Source organism: Cavia porcellus, unplaced genomic scaffold, assembly GCF_034190915.1.
Source record: "Cavia porcellus strain 051 isolate PalLab524CR breed Dunkin Hartley unplaced genomic scaffold, mCavPor4.1 scaffold_8, whole genome shotgun sequence".
Taxonomy (NCBI): Eukaryota; Metazoa; Chordata; class Mammalia; order Rodentia; family Caviidae; genus Cavia; species Cavia porcellus.
In genome coordinates, this window is record NW_026947491.1 from 70,040,287 (window position 1) to 70,060,267 (window position 19,981).

At 34.6% G+C, this 19,981-nt stretch overlaps 1 protein-coding gene across 8 annotated transcripts in view; it reads left to right on the forward strand.

Annotated features, from left to right (window-relative positions):
* The window catches only part of Nav3 (neuron navigator 3), a 747,442-nt gene extending 730,779 nt beyond the window's left edge, over positions 1 to 16,663 (forward strand). For all 8 annotated transcript variants that reach the window (XM_063255189.1, XM_063255188.1, XM_063255190.1 and 5 more), the window contains 6 exons: positions 3,149 to 3,303; positions 4,231 to 4,302; positions 4,898 to 5,094; positions 5,988 to 6,106; positions 8,847 to 9,050; positions 14,051 to 16,663. In XM_063255189.1, the coding sequence (XP_063111259.1) occupies positions 3,149 to 3,303; positions 4,231 to 4,302; positions 4,898 to 5,094; positions 5,988 to 6,106; positions 8,847 to 9,050; positions 14,051 to 14,170 (867 nt within the window). In that variant the 3' untranslated portion in view covers positions 14,171 to 16,663. The remainder of the gene's footprint in view (positions 1 to 3,148; positions 3,304 to 4,230; positions 4,303 to 4,897; positions 5,095 to 5,987; positions 6,107 to 8,846; positions 9,051 to 14,050) is intronic.
* Positions 16,664 to 19,981: the final 3,318 nt, after the last annotated feature.

A 19,981-nucleotide genomic window follows, 5' to 3' on the forward strand; every position in this document is an offset into this window, starting at 1 on the left:
TCTATTGATAAATAAATTGCTTCCCACCTAACAATAGTCAAATAAACTAGCATATCAAATGGTTCACAATTATTTATATAATAAAATCCCATTTCTTCCTGGATCCAAAGCACATATCACCCAAACCACTACCTTGTACTACATTCTTTTATAACAATAGAGCCATTATTTTCTGATACACAAGATGGTCTCACACTCTCCAACTCTCAATTTTTATTCTTTAGATTTTCAAAGTTCTCCCTTAATATATTTTATTGTCTGAACTCTAAGCTCGGTCAAATACTTCCCTTAAGTCTTTCCCTGTTTGTGTATTTTGTTTACTGCATAACACTACCACTAGCTTACTGGTCTGTTTCTCAGCTTATGAATGCCAAGTTCTGAGGACACAGAAATGTTTTACTTTGGTGCCATGATACCTGGCATATTGAAAATGCTTAGTAGAGGTGTGTTAAAGTATAGAATAACTGCAAACTTATCATGTGCAATTTCATTTATTATTTAAGGTTTATCTCAAATGTCGCCACGCTATAAAGACTATTATGATACCCCTGGTATCTTATTTACTTTTTCAATTTCTTACATTAGGGAGACCATATAGTATTTACACTTACACTAGAGAGACAATACAGTATTTACACATGTGAGTTTGGTTTATTTCATGTATGAGTGTAGTCTCAAGTCATATCCATTTACCTATAAAAGCCTCAATGTGATCTTTCTTTATAGCTGAGTAGTGCTCCATTGAATAAAAATACCACCTCTTTTTTATCCATTCCTCAGTTGATGGGCATTGGAATTGTTTCCAAGATCTGAGTCTCAAAAATTGTGCTGCTATAAATATAGGTGCACATATATCAATATGGTATGATGTTTTTAGTTCTTGTGGGAATATGCCCAGAAGCAGGATAGCTGGGTCAAATGGAACCTCCAATCCCAGCTCTCTGAGGAACCTCCGCACTGATTTCCACAGTGGTTGTACCAGTCTACGCTCCCACCAACAGTGCAGAACAGTACCTTTTCACCACAGGCTGTCCAGCATTTGTGGCTGAGTGTTTTCTTGATCCTGTCCATTCTTTCTGGAGTGAGATAAAATCTCACTGTTGTTTTAATTTGCATTTCTCTAATGACCAAAATCTTCAATAAATACTATGAAAGGGTAAGAAACTGCTCAAAGGGCAAAAATAACTTGGATAAGGAAAAGAAAAAAAAAAAGGGAAAAGTTATAAATTTGTATATATAGGGGCTGGGGATTTAGCTCAGCGGCATAAGTGCCTACCTTGCAAGCAGGCAGTGGTGAGTTGGATCCCTGTTACCAATTTAAAAAAAAAAAATGTATATATACACTTAAGATAGCTAAGATGATTGTACTACTAATCCTGTTAGTTCTTGGAACAAAACATTTAGCACTCATAGGATTAGGTCAATTTTGCATGTCTATAAACAATAATCCAAGCAACTCTTTTGGAGATAACTATGCAAAATAACAGCCTTTGTTAAGTTCCTACTACCTTGTTTTGAAAGCCTGTATTGTTACTGTTTAGGGTTTTTTGTTATTGTTGTTCATTTGTTTATTTTCTTGTATTCTTTTATTTTGTTTTATCCTCTCTTTAAAATAATAAAGAATCATACTCCTTGTAGAATTAACCTCTCTTTTGTACAGGCTTCTTTTAGCATCTCTTAGCACCTTGCACTGCATTCTGTAAGCTCATTATTCATATGTATGCAGACAGTCTTCCCTGGGCTCCAACATTATCTCCTCCAGAAAACCATCCTTGATACCCACTAGTTAGGTGAAGGTTTTTCTTTTGAATTTTCCAATCTCATAATATACTCATGAAATTCTACTGAAATGATTTATCATATCTATATTTCATTCCCTAATGCGAAAACTTTTAGAGCCTAAAGGGAAAAGCAATAGGGTCTAAGGCTGTCAGCATAGCAGATAGACAGTGAATATTTTATAAATGAGTGACTGTCTTAATATAGCTAGATGAGTGATAGAAGATTCATTTACTCTTTTAAGATGAATAAAATTCCCGAGACTATGCACCAGTTTTAACCATATTATTCCTATATTTTCTGCTTTAGGCAGCACTTATTCTGTGTGACTGATTCTATTTTATATTATCTTTGTTTTAAAGTACTACGAAGCAAATATTATTTTAGTTATTTAATTGATTTTACATTTAAACTTAAGTCACTGTTTCCAAATACCACAAACTCTTGGCCACTGTTTTTTCTCTTCGTACTTTTAGTTCTAGAAGTTGCGTTGCATAAAGATTGCAGTAGTATCTAGACAGTAGTTCATGTATTTACCGGTCTGTAGAAATTAGGACAATAGATTTCTTTTTTTTTAAGTGCTGAGCAAGATTTACAAATTAAAAATGCCATTGCAAATATGCAAATATTATGGTAATGCTCTTACTGATTAGGTTAATTCTAAAAGAACCTAATTATGTTCCTGGCTTACCCATCTGTGAGAATAGTCACGCAAAAGAACTGGTTATAATTAGATTAAAAGCTATTAACTAGGAATAATATCTGTGTGAGAATTAAAATGCTCAAGAAATGCTAATTGCTAATGTTAAATGAGCCAGTGAAATATAACAAATGTTGTCTTTGTTTAAAATTGCAGCAGAATTCACACCTTTATCAGAGCCTATGGCTATGCTTTTAGATGCAGACCACATAATGAATTGAAATTGAAACACTGAAATTATTAGTGGAAACTAAGAAGTGCCATTTAGATTTTATTTTAATCTGTATTTGAAATTATAAATTTGGAAAAAAAATGTACTTTAATCATTGAAATATCAATCTCAATGTTCATGGTTTGCCATAATCTTTCTTAGAACTCTTTTTCTTTCAAGGAATAAAACAGAAATTTTTTTCATTTATCGTTTTAATTTGCTACAGGTACTGTATTTTTGTACTTTCTCTCTTCTGTCTCTTTCTTGAAAAATTTATTCTGTGTGTGCTAAATGAGTTTTTTGCCTTGTAAAAGGCATTTGTAATAATAGACTGACCTATAACTTTTAGCGAAAGCAAAGTCCTGAGTAGAAGATAAAGTATAATTTTCTTAAAATAGCCGCTGCTTTTCATGGTATGAATTGCTCATTGAGAGATTTGTTTTCTTTGTCTTTTAAAGGAATTACAGCAGTATCTAGCTAACCTAGCTGAGCAGTGCAGTGCTGATAATAATGGTGTGGAGCTCCCGGTTGTAATAATTCTTGATAATCTTCATCATGTAGGATCTTTGAGTGATATCTTCAATGGTTTTCTCAACTGTAAATACAACAAATGGTATGCTTACAAAATATTTTACATAATCAAACGTGAAAACGGTGATCTCTTTTGCTTTTTTTATACCTTTTTGTATTTTAAGAGCCATAATTTGTGCCATTAACTTCGGATTCTCTCACGAATGTTGTATCATATTTTGAAACAATCTACAGGTAGTTTTCCTTAGAATATCTATTCATTCATTACGTGTGAGGTACTTTTTTAGACACATTAGTTCCTTGATAGCGTTATGATCTACAGACCAACGATGAATAGTTTCAGTGAGGAAAATGGTATCTACAGGAAAACTTTAGCACTCTAGCTTCATTTTAATTCCATTGCAAAGTTTAAATTCCAGTTTTCTCTAGAGATAAATTTAGTTCATTCAGACTTGACTCTCATTTACTGTCATGTTTTTCTATTGGCAGTGAAGGGGAAGGTTAATAAAGGACTTACTAAGATGCATTGTAACATGGCTTCTAAGGAAAGGACACCAAGAACATAATGAACAGAAATTAATATTAATGGTGCTGAATATACCAGTTAAAACTAATTGGGTTGAACATAAATCTACACATTACTGAGAACCTTTAAAATAACTATGAAATACTAAAATAGGAAAAATAATAAATTTTAATTATAATCACTAGATATATTAGAGTGGGTCAAAATCATATGATTATTCTAACTTCTTTACTTTATAGATGAATAAATTTACACTGAGAGAGAAAATTCCTTAACTCAATGTCAGAGTTGAAATTAGAATCCCCAATAGTAATTAGCAGGATAGTCATGTTTGCCATTATTCAATCTAAGACTACAAAATGATCTTTTTAAAGTCTGTTTTTAAAAGGAAATAATTCTATTCTTGTTTGCAATGACAACTTTAATGCATTAATCACATTTACCTCGAGTATGTCTAAATTTTATATTTCTTATTTTTCTTAGTCCGTATATCATTGGAACAATGAATCAGGGAGTTTCCTCATCACCAAATTTAGAACTGCATCACAACTTCAGGTAAAGATAAATTGAAAGATTGTTTCCTTTGGCGAAGTGGATGGGATTGTTTGGTTGTGCACCTTTCTGTTTGTCTACAATGTTTATTTTTCCATTTCTTTTGTACCAGTGCTGCCAGTGATGACCTGTAGTGTATAAATAATTCTCACATTTTCTGACAGGTGTTCCAAGCAGACATTTTGTGATCCTCAACCTGTAATCAGAAGTGTTTCTTTAAAAAAAAAAAAAAAAAAAAAAAAAAAAAAGAGTGGGAATGTTTTTCCTGCTCTCTATGTCCCTCGCTAAAGTAAAGCACTTTTCTTTTAAGTGTGAGAGCTGCTATTTCAGGGTTCCTGATTCTGCTGCAGAAGAGAGCTCAGCTTGTAAACTCCCACTGGAGGCTGACAGCCCGGGAGGTCTCTTCAGCTCAGAAAGAGAAGTTCTCCACTTTGTAACTCTAAGGCAAATAAACTGCCAGACTTCTTGGACCAATCAATTTATAAAGGAATACTATTACTTTGTATTGAAATGTAAATTACTGTGGAATTACATTCCATTCTTATCAAAATATATTTTCTTTTCTTTCTTTTTTTTTTTTTTTTTTTTTTTTTTGTAGGTGGGTATTATGTGCAAACCACACAGAACCAGTGAAAGGCTTTTTAGGTAGATACCTTCGAAGGAAACTGATAGAGTTGGAAATTGAAAGGAATATACGCAATAATGACCTAGTCAAAATTATAGATTGGATTCCTAAGACATGGCATCATCTCAACAGTTTTTTGGAAACACACAGTTCTTCTGATGTTACCATTGGTGAGTTCCAAAATTACAATATGCTGTTTTCCAGGAACTAAGAGTACTTGGTAAAGATGGCCAGATGGGATGATAGAAAATAACAACCAAATCTAATGTTTTTTAAACCTAAAAATTAAAATTTATTTTAGCTTTCCTGAAAATTTGCCTTTTTCTGTTTTGTATTGTTAATTAAATTCATTCTGTCTCACAATTATGGCCTACTAAAATATTGCTGAGATCAAATGAATTCAATAAAGTCAAATTTCTAAAATCATGTAATCATTTGCGGTAAACACAGTTATTTCTTTTTTAGGATGCTTTAAATGCTAAAAATAAATTTAATTGTTCATATCAAATATAGTTGTGACAGAAGACTTTAGAGACAATTTAGTTGATATGTAAATAATTTATTTTTCCTGAAGACAAAAATGCTTGAATTATTTCTCTTACATAGAGTTTACAATGTTTTTTTTTTATTTTTTAAGTGGTTGAGAATCATAAAACATTCTATAGATTAAAATTAAAAATTCTGTTAAATTAAAAATTCTGTATTTCGACCAAAATAGTTATACAGATTTCAAATTCTACAAATAAATTGCATTGTTTATTTAGCAATTCATTTTAGCATATTTGAATTTTGTTATTTGTAAAACTAGGCAGGTTGACTACTTAAAAACATTTATTATCTCCTAATTCTAATATGTTTTGCTTCATATTAATATTGTTATAAAAAGAAGAGATCAAAAGATTGAGTTTTGAATGAATATGTTTTAGTAAAGATGTAGTTAGTCAAGATTATAATTTTCTAGGAATCCAGTGAAAAATCTTGTTCCTCCAAATATTGTCTAAATATGTGTAAAGATTGGCAAATGTAACCCTTTTCAAACTTTGCTTGTTATTTGTCTTCTCAGGTCCCCGACTTTTCCTTCCCTGTCCCATGGATGTAGAAGGTTCTAGAGTTTGGTTCATGGATCTCTGGAATTACTCTTTGGTACCTTATATTCTGGAGGCAGTAAGAGAAGGCCTTCAGGTATAATATTCAATTTATAGAACTTTTAAAAACAAACACAAAAGCATGCTGATTCATTTAAAAGCAATAAAACATTTATTTTTTTAGGCATGAGTCATGAAATATAAAGAGCAAATAATATGCAGTATCTTACCTGTTGTAATAAGAAATATAAAAGTTAAAGTAAACATGATTCATGCAGCAATCATCCATTTGTCCTAGAAGGTGTCGAGATGCTCTTCTCATACAGTACATTGTGTACTTGGGCATCTCCTCACAGCCGTGATTACTTAGGTATTGATCATTCATACTCATCATGTTGTGTATAGCAAGCGATATTTACTTATAGGCACCCTGATGTTGGTATGTCTCACTGTTTGAAGCTCTTTAATGCCACTTATAAGATCTTTTGCTACTTTTTAGGGCACACTTTGAATTATAAGAAGGTTGATTGGTCTCTTTACCTATGACAGGCTAGTTTGAAGACCTTTCTGCCTTTTGTCTCATCGGCCTTAGTCCCTGACATTCTACAAAAAGTCCTGTTTATGCTTAACTAAAAAGAGAAAGTGTATCATTAACAATAAAACTGTTTCTTCAACAACATATCCCCTTTCCATCAGTGTTGCTATTTCCCTAACTTGGATATCAAACTTCATGGAACTGTAAAATTAGAAACCCCTGACTTATGTTATATAATCACCCATTTTAATGTGTAGGAATTCGATCTCCTTTCCAATGACTGAGCCAAGATTTAGGGAGTTTCTGGTTAGTTATACTCAGTTATGGTTTTCCTAACTGCTATTAGATTTAACATATTCTTGGGGGTGGAGTGGGCATTCAGCACATGCAACACCAAAAACATACAACCTTTGAGGAGGTAGACAGTTGTGACTGCTACTGAAGACTGTGAAAGCCAGAAAAAGTTGGCAGCAAGTATTCCTTGGAGATTCCATGCAAGGCCTCTGAAGGACCAAAATACAAAGGAATTGCTTATGTCATGGACTTTCCCTTAGATCTTCTGGCAAGAAGAACCTTAAATTGGAGGTAGAGGTAAAAAAAAAAAAAAAAAAGTGAAGCTTAGTAGCAAAGATGAAACTCTGAGTTCAGAGGAAATTGCTTAAAAACAAACAAACAACAACAAAAAAAAAACTTTTCAGCTTTGGACCAGTAGGAGGACCAGTAGGAGAAGTGTTTCCTACTTCATATTCTAATTAGAAAGATGCTAGTGATATAATGGACCGAATTTTGTATTCTGGTGGTTCAATCTTTGCTCAAATGTCAGCAATCAATTTGTCTTGGTTTGAACATTTAGATTCTTCTTCATTTCATTCTTTTTCTGTAATATCTCTTCATTCCAAAATGAGGAATTAGATCTCTTTAGGCTTTTTATTGTCTCTCTACGTTTGTACATTTCCTTAGGGAATGAGAGCTAGAGAGATTATTTAAAAGGCTGGTATCTGTTGCTTCTAGGTACTCATTCTCTTTTAGGGTTAAATCTAGATTCTTGAGTCTTTTGTTATGAAAGCATAAGCTTTCCAGGAATTATACAATTTTCTTCTAATCTTCTGTGTCTTCCAGAAAGTAGAACTTAAGCTAACTTTCTGCTCAAAAACAAAGGAACTATGTTTAAAAATTCATATTCACTCATACTTTGAGAGTTAGAATCATTTTCCTGATGAACATTTTCCTACAGTTAATTTCCTCTAATAACATCATTACTTCCTATACATGCATATATCCACCAAGAAAAAAGGAAAAAAAAATAAGAGTATCTCAAGTATCAATTTTACAAAAAGTTCATACAAGGGCAAAAAATACAATAAAGAAAAGATTATCTAGTTTGGTTAAAATCTTGCAGAGCAGTAGAGAGACTATAAATCTAAGAAATACTTAAATTTTAAAATGAAAAAGTTGAAACCAATCTGGAAAAAAGATTGGAGTCAAAGTTTGATGAGACTTTGTTTAAACATACACACACACACACACACACACACACACACACACACACACACACACTGTAAGAACACAGGTCATGGTGATCTTTCTGTCCTCACTGGACTGATACGACCAGTGACAGTCTTGGCTCCTGGTGGCTGACTTAATGTCACAGGAAATGCTGTGGCATGTCCCACTGTGATGGTTTACTGTAGCTCAATGAGACAAAAGTAAAATGTATCCATTGACAAGTTTGGAAGTTCATGGCATGCTTTGCAGTTGACTTTTGATTCAGTCCTATAGAGGTTAAATAAAAGATTCTATCTTTGCTTACGGGGTGGGTGCTCTCTAGGTTGTGTATCTGTATAGTTCTTTAAGGGATGAGGCTAAAAGTGAAATTTGACAGTGAAAAAGAATTCTCTTTTCATTCATCCATCATTTCTGCCAGTTGCACTTGGGTGGAGACCTCTTCATTATAAACATGGATTTTTTAAAAATCCTCTAATACTGGAGCTTTTATTTATCAATCTTGAGTTTTCTCTTGGTTTGTAAAGGCACATGTGGGAAGTTATTTCTACATGTATTCATAATAATTCTTTCATCTCCTCCCTGAGTGCTGATTATATAGCTAGATGTTCCTCTTTATTTTGACTAGTTTCAATTTTAAGTGAGACGTATGTACATTTAAAATGTGGAAAACCGCATAAAAACGGTCATCCTAAAAGTCCTATGTGATATTAACATGTAAAAGAAATTACTTAGTAATCATATTTTTGATGTAATAAAAAGTGAAAATTTTTTGTAACAAATATATTCCACCTTTTAGATGTATGGCAAACGGGCGCCATGGGAAGATCCCTCCCGATGGGTGCTGGACACTTACCCTTGGGGCACAGCGTCTCTGCAGCAGGAGGGCCCAGCGCTACTTGAGCTGCGCCCGGAAGATGTTGGGTATGAGGGCTGTACGTCCACGAAAGAAGCGACAACCTCAAAGCACATTCCACAGACTGACACAGAAGGGGACCCTCTGGTAAGCCACGGAAGTTTGAATCACCCCGTTCATGTTGACCTCAGTGGATGGTCCCTTCAGTCATTTGGGTCAAAACATCAGTTCTGGTAGGTAATATTTAGGACTGCCCTGACACTGCACTCAGTTTTAACTCTGTCTTCTGTGGCTGAATTTCATTGGGTGAAATTCTTAAAAAGGAAATCAAAATTGTTTGCCTTAAAAATAGTCAAGAAATGGTGAAACCAAGTTGAATCATGTATCCAGTTTGTCTCCCAATAAGCGCTACGTTGTATTAGTAATTAAATAAGTCTTCAAAATTTCGTAAGTCAATTTAGTAGGTATGTAAGAGAAAACTAAATATTGATCCTAAATGAAAAAAAATATATATATACTATTCTGATCAACTATCCTCATTACATTTAGAATTAGTTTTCTGGTCTTCTGTTGCCTAAAGGAGGGAAGGAAAAATCTGACCTGGAAACCTAAAGACAGTTCGTCTCTTTGCCTTATTCCATGTACAAGTTTGTATGACTTTATTTCTCAAAATACTAGAATAGTTAGAATAAATCTATGCCATTCCAAAGTATATTTTGAAAATACTAAGTACATATGATTATGAAGAACACAGGAGAGCACAGATTGTTTTATATCTATTTTTATATATTTTTTTCAGTATGTCGGTTTCACATGTAATGTATTTATTAGCTTGCTACCATAGGAGTCACTTGATTTTTACAACCAGTACAGAGGAGAAACTGAAATAAAGGCTATTGTGAGAGTTAAGGCATGCAAAGACTAAAAAAGAAGTAATTTAAAATCATACTTTAGAGCTATAGCTAAGGATGTAACATGACTTGATATTTTATTGAATACTCATGTCAACAATGCCAAACAGAAACATCATCATCATCTCAACTGATCACTCTTAACATTTTTGGGGTCACTTGTCGAAAGTCTAAGAAACTTTTCAGATACTCTCTGTAGTAAAATGCACTCTCATGGAATAATTTACAAGGTGTTTTGAGAGATCAATAAAGAGGCTGAAGTTTCCATGAAAACTTCCTACAGTGCAAAGGTCCTGTGCTTGAGAAATCTAGTCTAGGCTAATTCACTAAGGGTCCAGCCTCATATCTTCACAACTTATTGCAGTACTTGGTGATTTACATGATACATAGACATCAATAATTATGGAAGAATGGGTTTAAACTCAACAGAATTGTGAGTATACACTAAATAATTGCTGGTGGGATGATTAAAATGTAACAGACTAAATGTAAGTTTTACAGTTCAAGAATGGAATATTTGATCTGAGTTTTTAATAAATTCTAGCATAGCTTCTGCATTTTTATTTCACTGTGTCTGCTTTAGACAAGAAGAGGTATTTATGAAGTTTGTTTTCAGTGTTAGTATGGTAGGAGGCCTTTGGAATTGTTCTGAACTTTCTAATTTTTCACGGTCCAAGTCACCTAAATTTATCAAGCACCAGTTTCTCTGGTTCAGACACTGTTATCTTCTACTATAAAGTAGAAATATGAGGTCTTCAATTTTGATATAACAATTGGCATTAAAAAGTTCTAGTTCCTAGTCAGGCATGGTGGCACATGCTTGTAATCCCAGACTCGGGAGGCTGAGGCAGGAGGATCATCATGAGTTTGAGGCCAGCCTGAACTGCATAGCAAAACCTTCTCTCAAAAAGGCAAAAAAAGTTCATAATCTATTACTATAATAAACCTTATAAGAAATAATGGATTATGATATTTATAGGCTAAAACCTGGAAGCCAAAAGGCAAATCATAAATTGATAGAAAATTGAATATCATGTCTGCTTTTATTTCTATAATTTTTGACATAAAGTATGTACTTTCAGCACAACCAAAACCGAAACATCTCAGAGGATCCTAGAATAGAATTCAAGGCAGAGCAGCAGTTACTTGGCATGTGTAAAGCCCAGATTTTAATTCCCAGAACCTCAAAAATTGGAAGGGAGGGTGGAAAGAGAAGAAAATGGAAGGGAGGGCAAGAGAGACAGAGAGAGAGAGAGAGAGAGAGAGAGAGAGAGAGAGAGAGAGAGAGAGAGAGAGAGAGAGGAGAGCCTTTGTGCCTTTGTATCTGAACAAGAATACAAGATTTTGGCACATTTCACAGGATTTTAAAATTGCAATATTCACTCATCAAGGAGTTGAGTGTTAATAAATATATGCTTAGTGCTATGATTCAGTGACAGGAAGTTGTCATTTCTGATTTAAGAAGTGGTCTTTTCTGAATCCAAAACTGATGTTTAGCATCCAATAGTGGAGTGAGGCATCATCCTGCATAAACTACAATAAAATAGTGAAGAGGTGTGTAATAGGGAAAGTTGTAAATGCACTAAGGAAATGATTAGGAGAAAGCATCACTGAGGAGATGCTTGAGTTGGCTTTTGAGGAATGAATCAGATTTTATTGTATGGCTGGGTGGAGAACATTCAGATTAAAAAAGAACAATCTGTTATACAGAAGTGTATAATAGAAATGAAGAATTTAGGGAGCAATATAAAAATTGGTGGAGGGAAGTAAACCTATAGAAGCATATGATTGCTAGATCATATTGAGCCTTGTCTTTGAAGAAATTTAAAACTTCATCCCAGAAACAGTAGAGAGCCACTAAAGATTTCTAAGGAAAAGCTTACTTTGTTAGAATTGCCATTTCTAATCACTTTGGTAATGAATCAGAGGACAAATTTAAGGAGAGAGGATTAAAGTCAAGAGGTACTAAATCAGTTCTGTGGTATTCTGAGCGATCAGGACCTGACCAAGATGTTTTTAGGATAAGCATTATTAGATGGTACATGTCCTAATGCCACCTTTCCGGGAGGCTGAGGCAAGTTTGAGGCCAGCCTGGGAATTTTGCTGACTTAAAAAGACCCTGTCCTAGCATAAAAATTACCAAAAGGCTGGAGATGTTGCTTGGTATGAATGCCCTGGATTCAGTCTCCAGTACATGAGAAAAAAAGAAGAAGAAGGTGTAAAAGAAATGATAGACATGATACTGTGACTGTGGTGTAGGGGACCAAGTAGAGGAGAAGGGAAATACTTTAATAGAGAATTAGAATTTCTCACAGTGATAACAAAATCATATACAACTTTACCCCTCTTGTAGTCTCCAATTTCAAAATATAAAGCAATACAGTAAGAAGACTAAATAAATCTTATTCTATATATTTATTACAAATTGGAAATTTGGAAAATACATTGCTAATTAGAAAATCCTGTTTCCTCAACAAAATATATTGTCCAGTTCTATCAGAAAATTTCAGCATTTTAAAATTCAGACATTAGTAACACACTTGTTATACCATAATACTTTAACAGCAGTCACCATTCAAGTTGTTTCAAACAGTTGGGACTGAGATACAATTGTAACCCATAAATAGATTTTGTCTCCCATTTCTACTCTTGGTAAATTGGGAAGATGTTCAAAACATAGTTCTGTTTTACCAATGAGCTTCACCCAAAGATGTGTTCATACAGCCAGCTGCCAATAAGAGATGGGCTGACAAAAGAAAAGGGATGGGGAATGTGAATGTACATGAAGTTAGAGGGATGTGTGTGTGTGTGTGTGTGTGTGTGTGTGTGTGTGTGTGTGAGAGAGAGAGAGAGAGAGAGAGACAGACAGACAGACAGACAGACAGACAGAGACAGGGGGAAATGTGGCTTTTTTGATTTATTTATTGAGAAGTTATCACTCATTTCTTATTTTCCTGTAACTGAGTTGATATATTCAGAGTAACCCTGAAAATTATGTTGAAAATATTGCCCTGTGAGTCATTAAATGACTTCAAAATATCCTATAACTGTAGCCTCTTTGTCAGAAAGACATTTTGATGAAATTGATTATTGAGCTTGTTTATTTATAGTCATTTATTAAGCACAAATTTTATAAGAAGCACACCAACGTGAATATCTTAATTTATAACCAAGGAATCTTGTTTTAGATTTTTCCTTTTATTTTTCTAAGAAGAAAAAAAAACAACTTTGATTAGTATATAAAATACTGTTCATATACATTAAGCAATACCAAGTTTATTATGATACATAGAAACCCTTGGAAAGAAAGCAAATCCCACTTAAATATGCTTATATATTTTTCTGTGCATTCTAAAATTGTTGGAGCATCAATTTATCCACAACTGCTTTGAAGCAGTCTTTGTTTTAAGCTTCTATCACGAACATTGGAGATGCACATCTATCAAAATCCAAGTGACAGGACTGCCTTTTATTTCATAATACATTGAAAGGCTCCCTTGTCCCCTGGTGCTTTCTTGCATAGGTCCTTTTTACTAAAACAAACATTATCCATCTCCTATAAAGCCAGGAAACTTGAGACAGTCGCTTCTGTTCCAGAAGGTGGTTTTTGTTCTCAGTGATGTATCAATCATAGTTCAGCAAGAAATTCAACAACAAAAACCTGACAGTGATTCTTTCCTTCCCCCTTTCCAAATGCTCATGGTTCAGTTCACTCAGTCACCTCCTCTTGAGGTCAGCTCCTAAGCAGCAGATGGTGGCTTGTGAGCAGCAGCTGGCTTCATTCCCCTCCGTCCACTCCTCCTCCCTAGGGACCCTGTGCACGCAGGGCTGTGCGTCTGCGTGTATGAACATTCACGACTTTCACTTGCCATTCAGTGCTTTCTGCTTCTTCCAGCCAAAAGCTGGGAAGCTTGGCATACTTTCCAGCAACCAACCCAGGTGTCCAGCTGTGATACAGTTTCCTTTCCAGTCTCCCTGCTGCAGCAATATTTATTCACAGCCCCAAGTGAAAGCATTCTCTAGCAGCCCTATTTTGTCCCCATGGTTTGATGAAGTGGTGTGTTTGGGAAAAATAATGTAGGAGCCAGGGGCAATGCATGGAAACCTAAAACCGTTTTCCTATTCCACTTGGATGGGATGTGTTGGTTCTTCCACGAAGCTCGAGCAGTGTTTATTCTGGGGCTGGCCGACTCAGTGGATCACTGCCCACATATATGTCTCTTTTTCTTTCTTCAGATGAATATGCTAATGAAACTTCAAGAAGCAGCCAATTACTCGGGCACACAAAGCTGCGACAGCGATAGCACCAGCCACCATGAAGACATTTTGGATTCATCTCTTGAATCTACCCTCTAGAGGGTAAAAACAGCTAGGGGAAAAGATGATGATTTTAAAAACGGTTTATTTTGAAAGGTATTTTCACTGAACCACTGCCAGTATGAAAGCACCCTGTCCAAGGCCCTGACCCAGAGTTGTGGTCTCCAAGGAGGCAGCAGAACCAAGCCTGAACTGCCAGGATGCTAAATTGAAATGGGAGCTTAACTTTATTTTATTTCTAGGCATTTTTATATCCACGGAGTACCAGAAGGCTCCACCAGTCAACTGGAAAGGACCCTAGCTATGGGCATCTGAATAGATTGCACACGAGATAGCCAAACTGGACTTTATGTTCTTCCTCTTAAAAGTTTACAATGTAGACCTTTTTTCGACCCTTTCTTTTGATTCCTCTAAGGGACTTTCTCCCTAAGCAGGGTCCATTCCTCTGATCTGTTCAACCTCCTTTGTGCCACATGGTGCTGGTCACAGGGCTCCAGTAGTGTTTGTGTTGTGCACTCACCCTATTCCAGAATGAAGCCAAGAGGCCAGTCCTCCATAAGCACAAAAGGAATTGTGCAACCACCAGGAAAACACTACTGTGGCAAGCTGGAGAAGTGCCAATCTAATTCTGACCGCCATGTTCTCATGATGTGCTCCACCAACTTTTTAGTGTATGAGTCACAGGTTTTATAAGGTTGTTTTTACCACAGTGGTCTTTTTAAACCACCTGCCCACTCCCTTTACAAGAGTTTTATACCAATTCTAGGTCAACACTGACAAAAGGCTTTCTTAGGGCTTTATTTGTTTGAGCCTTTTCAGTGAAAGAAGGAACATTTCCTATGGTGCTGTCTCACTGCCTTAAAACAGATTTCTACAACAGTGTAACAGTTGGTTTAAATCCTAAATCATTGGTAATTTCCACTGTCTTTTCATTTACAACCTAGCAATGCCAGTTAATGCAGTAGCTTCATCTCTATAAACCATTCTTTCTTTTTTTAAAGAAATGGATAGGTGAAAGATCAGTATTTTTACCTTGCAAATAGGTTGCTTTGCCTCTCCTCCAAACTATTCCAGTAACCTAGAAACCCGCTCTTTCCATCACTTAAGAGCAGAGACGTGGCTACATTCTAAGTTCTAAGTTGAGAGAGTTCCGGAAGGTGGCAGATTTTGATTCTGGTCCAGCAGAGCTGGAAGCACTAGATGCAGCATGAGCACAACTATTTGGCTTTCCTTCCCTGTTCTTTTCTTTCTTTGTTTAATTAGTTTTGACGCATGTTGTTTTGATTGCTATTCTTGTACATGAGAAATTCAGCATTAAAGAACACTGAAGCAGTAAATTCACTGTGGAAGAGGAAGCATATATACTGTAAAGGAAGGTTAGATTTGCACAGTCTACTGGGTAGGTATTGTAAATAATACTTTTTCAAACTTGCACAAATTGAAACAAATACAGACAAAAATTGTATTTTACCCTGTTGGTGTTAAGAGGTGTTTCACTTGCTGAGATTTCCTGTACATTGCAAACAAATACAGAATGCAGATCCTCAAAACTGTTATTATCTGGTGTATTTGTCCTGTATTTACAGTTGTTATGACTATGCAGGAGCTATCAGTGCTAGAGTGAGCATGCTTCAAAATTGTACATGAAGCCAATACATTTTTGGATAAGTGAAACTGTCTGGAAGTACATCTGTTGTGGCAGGCTTTAAAGAGAGTGCATGAAAACTGATCAGCCACTAGAGAAGCTACCACCACACACAGAGCCCAGGTTTTAAGTTGATGAAACCCAAGGGCTAGGCCATGGTGTAGACTTGTTCTATGCATATGCCAATGTGCAAACTGTGTGACTTATAGGATGTGTAAATGGTGCTACCCTCCGTGACCACCCGTGGGTCAGTTGCTATAGAACAATAACAGCACCACGAGACATCGGTGCAGTTTTTCGAGTGTTACTAAGCATATAGGTCTTTACAAGGTGCTATTGCCCTGAGGGAAATCTGAACTGAATTTATGCACATAGAATTGTCACCCTGACTTTGAAGCCTAAAACATGGTTCCAATCTGTTGTGCAACATCAATATATATACCTGGATGAATGACTAGTTGCCCTTGTATAATATGTGATCGAAGAAAATTGCTAATCTTTCCCTGCCATTTTGAGAAACAGTCCAAACATGAGCATAAACAGAATACCCTGCAATACATCCCAGTAGGTCCACCTAGTTTACAACTTAAACTAGTTTGTGAAACATTTGTCTGTATACATTTTATATTTTGTACATTTTTGATGTAACATATCATGTAAATAGGCAGAAACAGTGAAATAAATCATCTGAAAAGTTTTGTAGTCTTTGTAAAGCCCCGACAATAAGTACTTGGTGTCAATGGACTTAACTGGATGATGTATTTTCTATTGGTTTATTGTTCCTCTAGCTTGTAAACCAGCTTGCATATATTTTTTTGCAAATGTGCACCCTGTATCTGTCTAAATTATTACTTTGCCATTAAAGTGGAATTATTTATTGACAACAAGGTGTGGTGTTTGTGTATGGGGAAAATTAGATGGTCATGCATAAGAAAGTATCAAGCTTTAAAATGTTACTTACACTATGAATATGCCATTAGGGGTATGTGTAAATTTATATTTTACATATAGGAAGGGCTCCAAATCTTTTAAGCACATAAACTAATAATTCTTAAATATGAAAGTTATTTATTCAGTGAATATTTTTAGAAAATTCTAAATAGTCCTCTCATGCTTGATGATAAGAATATAAAAAATTATGATATTCACATAGTTAAATCAACTAATTAAATATTTATTTTTATTGAATTAACTGTTTTTATTATCCTTGATTTTTATTTTAAAGCTAACTAGTTGTTTGGGTAGTGGTTTATGCTTTATTAGAGAAGATTTCAAAAAAAAAAAATAACTTCCTTTAAATTATAATTTCTTGCGGGGCATGGTGGTACACTCCTGCAATCCCAGCACTCGGGAGGCTGAGGCAGAACGATTGCTGCAAGATCAAGGCCTGTCTAGGCTACATAGTGAGTTCAAGACTGGCCTGGACTACAAAGTGAGACCCTGTCTCAAAAAAAAAATTCTTTTTTTCAAAGCAGATTCAGCATTTCTTTAATCTTAGTAATTACAATATAAATTTGGATAATAAGTAGGGTTTTAATTCTAAAATCAGAAAAATTTAGAATTAAGAAAATTGTAGAACAGAAAAGTATATGAAATGGTTCAGTCATCTATAACAAATTATAATTAATGCATTTGTTCTTAAACTCAGTTTGGGACATATAGAAAATTTCTACAATGTATTTCACTCAAGTAAACAACTCATTAACCCAAAATTTAGAGCTGGTGGTGTAGCTTCATCATGGAGCTCTTCTCTAGAATGTTCAAGGCCCTGGTATCAATCCCAGTCTCTGAGCACACAAACATACACGTGTACACATGCGGTACCCACTTGGGCTTTTTTTTGAAGACTGCATATTTCTCTTTAGAAAAGTGTCTGTCACATCTTAAATGTACACAAACTGTAGCCATTGTTATTATTCAACAAAAGTGTACTCTGTATCTACTATGTACCAGGCAATTTTCTTAGGATTCAGAGGCACTGAGACCCAGACCATAGCATTCTGGGACTTATAATTAGTATTGGGATCTCTGTGCTCATGCCCTTCTAACATCTCTGCAGTAAGGATGGTAGAGACAAGGCCAAGGAATAGTTGACTGCAGAATGCTGCAGGGTATTTTCAGACACTGATAGAATCAATGATACTAGCAAATTATGTTTGAATGTGGAGAAGTTCCAAAATTTCTATTTCAGCCTTATGAATTTCCGTTTTTTTAAAAAAAAATCATCTTTATAAAAATAGAGCTCTTTAAAAATATCTATTATTAGGTCTTTCAGCAGAGAAGATGTTTGAAAAAGAAGCCCCACTTGTGTTTATTTTGTTTTGCTTTTTGCTGGAGTTGGGAATAATGACTAATAAGTAATATACTGCATTAATGAGTTCAATGTTTTTTTTTTTAGTTTAGTAAAAGTCATTCAGATAATCATTGTAGCATCCTTTTCCACATGAATTATACATTGTCTGTGTAACATATTTTGCCCGGGAGTTCTCAAAGAAAATATATTCATAAAACAGTATAAGGTAGCATCATGGAAGAAAATGAAATTTCTTAGTTATTTATCTTCTATTAAATTATAATATGTATATTATTAACCTTTCCTTATCATTGGAATTTTTAAAACTTGACCTTAATATTTTATAATGACATGGCGGAGTTACAGTTCATGAGCAACTAACTAAATAATTTTTTAAATGATTAAATGTTAAAATAGTAATGTATTCAATATATTACACTATATTAACTATAGCAGTAAAATTAACATAACTGCCTGGCAAGTGCAAGATTGTGAATTTGATCTCCAGTACAAAAAAATAAAATAAAATAAAAATAAGTCTTTTTTTTTTTTTTTACTTCTTTAATGTAGCCACTAGAAAATTTGTGATTAATGTGTTGCTCACTTTGTGGCTCTGTTGATACTGTTATCTCTGTTGGATTATACTGCTATATAAAGGGCTAATCTTTATAAGTTGGCCATGTGATTATCTCCCTCATCTTGTTTGTGTTTTTGTTTTTATAAATGAGATGAGAGAGGAATCTGAAGCTTGTGTAGTCCTGCAGCACCTTTTTCTCCATGTGCACTGTTTACTTTTGGGTTCTTCTCTCTATACCATTAGCCTAAGTATTGGAACATAGAAATAATTATTGAATCAAGAACAATATTAACATTTCTAGAAAACGTAACCGGCACATGTGTTAAAATTTTGTTATAATCTTGCTGCATAGTAAAACCTACAGAAAGTTAACATGAAGTTTTCTTTCCTACTAGAAACATTTATAGAAAATGTAGTTGAGACAAAACAGAGAAAAAATTTTTATTTAAATATTCTCCGACTATTGTCAAGTGAATGTCTGTGTAGTTCCCCAGCACAAATATTAACCTCATAACTAATTAAATTATTGTTAAAATTGCTACATTTTATCAGAATTTTGATTTATTCAAAGGAGATCTCAAGTTACATCAAGCAGTAGTATTTTGCCTACACTGGGTTCAAAATGAGTTTTTGTTTGTTTTAGTACTGGGAATCAACATCTAATGCCTGCCAGGCAAGCACTGTGCCACTGAGCTGTATCCTTGGCCCTAGAATAATGTTCTTGTATAATTTGATTTCTCTTACCCCAGGGCCTTCACATACTCTCAAATGCTACTTCAAACCATTAATGCCTTAGACAAAACTTTCTGATTCCATCAGACTACACCAAGAACCCGTATTATCTGCTTTTCTAGAATAGCATATAACTGCAATGTCCTTTTATCATAGTGTTCCTTCAGAGTTTAGGATATATTTCACTCTCCATAAATATGTACTGAATGAAATTTTTTTTTTCTTGTGGAACTGGGGAATAAAACCATGGCCTTCACACTGAGCTATATTGCCAGCTCATTATTATTGATTATTATTATTATTAAATCACTAAATTGCCCTGGCAAAGTTGGATTTTTGTAATCCGCCTTAGACTCTCAAAGTGCTAAGATTACAAGTATGTGTCACCACACCCAGCTTCTAAACTATACTATAGGTCCAACAATTCCATTAAATTTGATAGCTCTCATGTATAGGCAAGGTGCTTCCTAGAAACCAGACTGCAAATTAGAAAACTGAATAGTGACTCTGGAAACATCAATGATCTGAGGACTTTAGTTATCCAGTAAAGACATGGCCTCATACTTAAGAATTTCCCCCTCTTTAAATGTAATGTGCTCCATA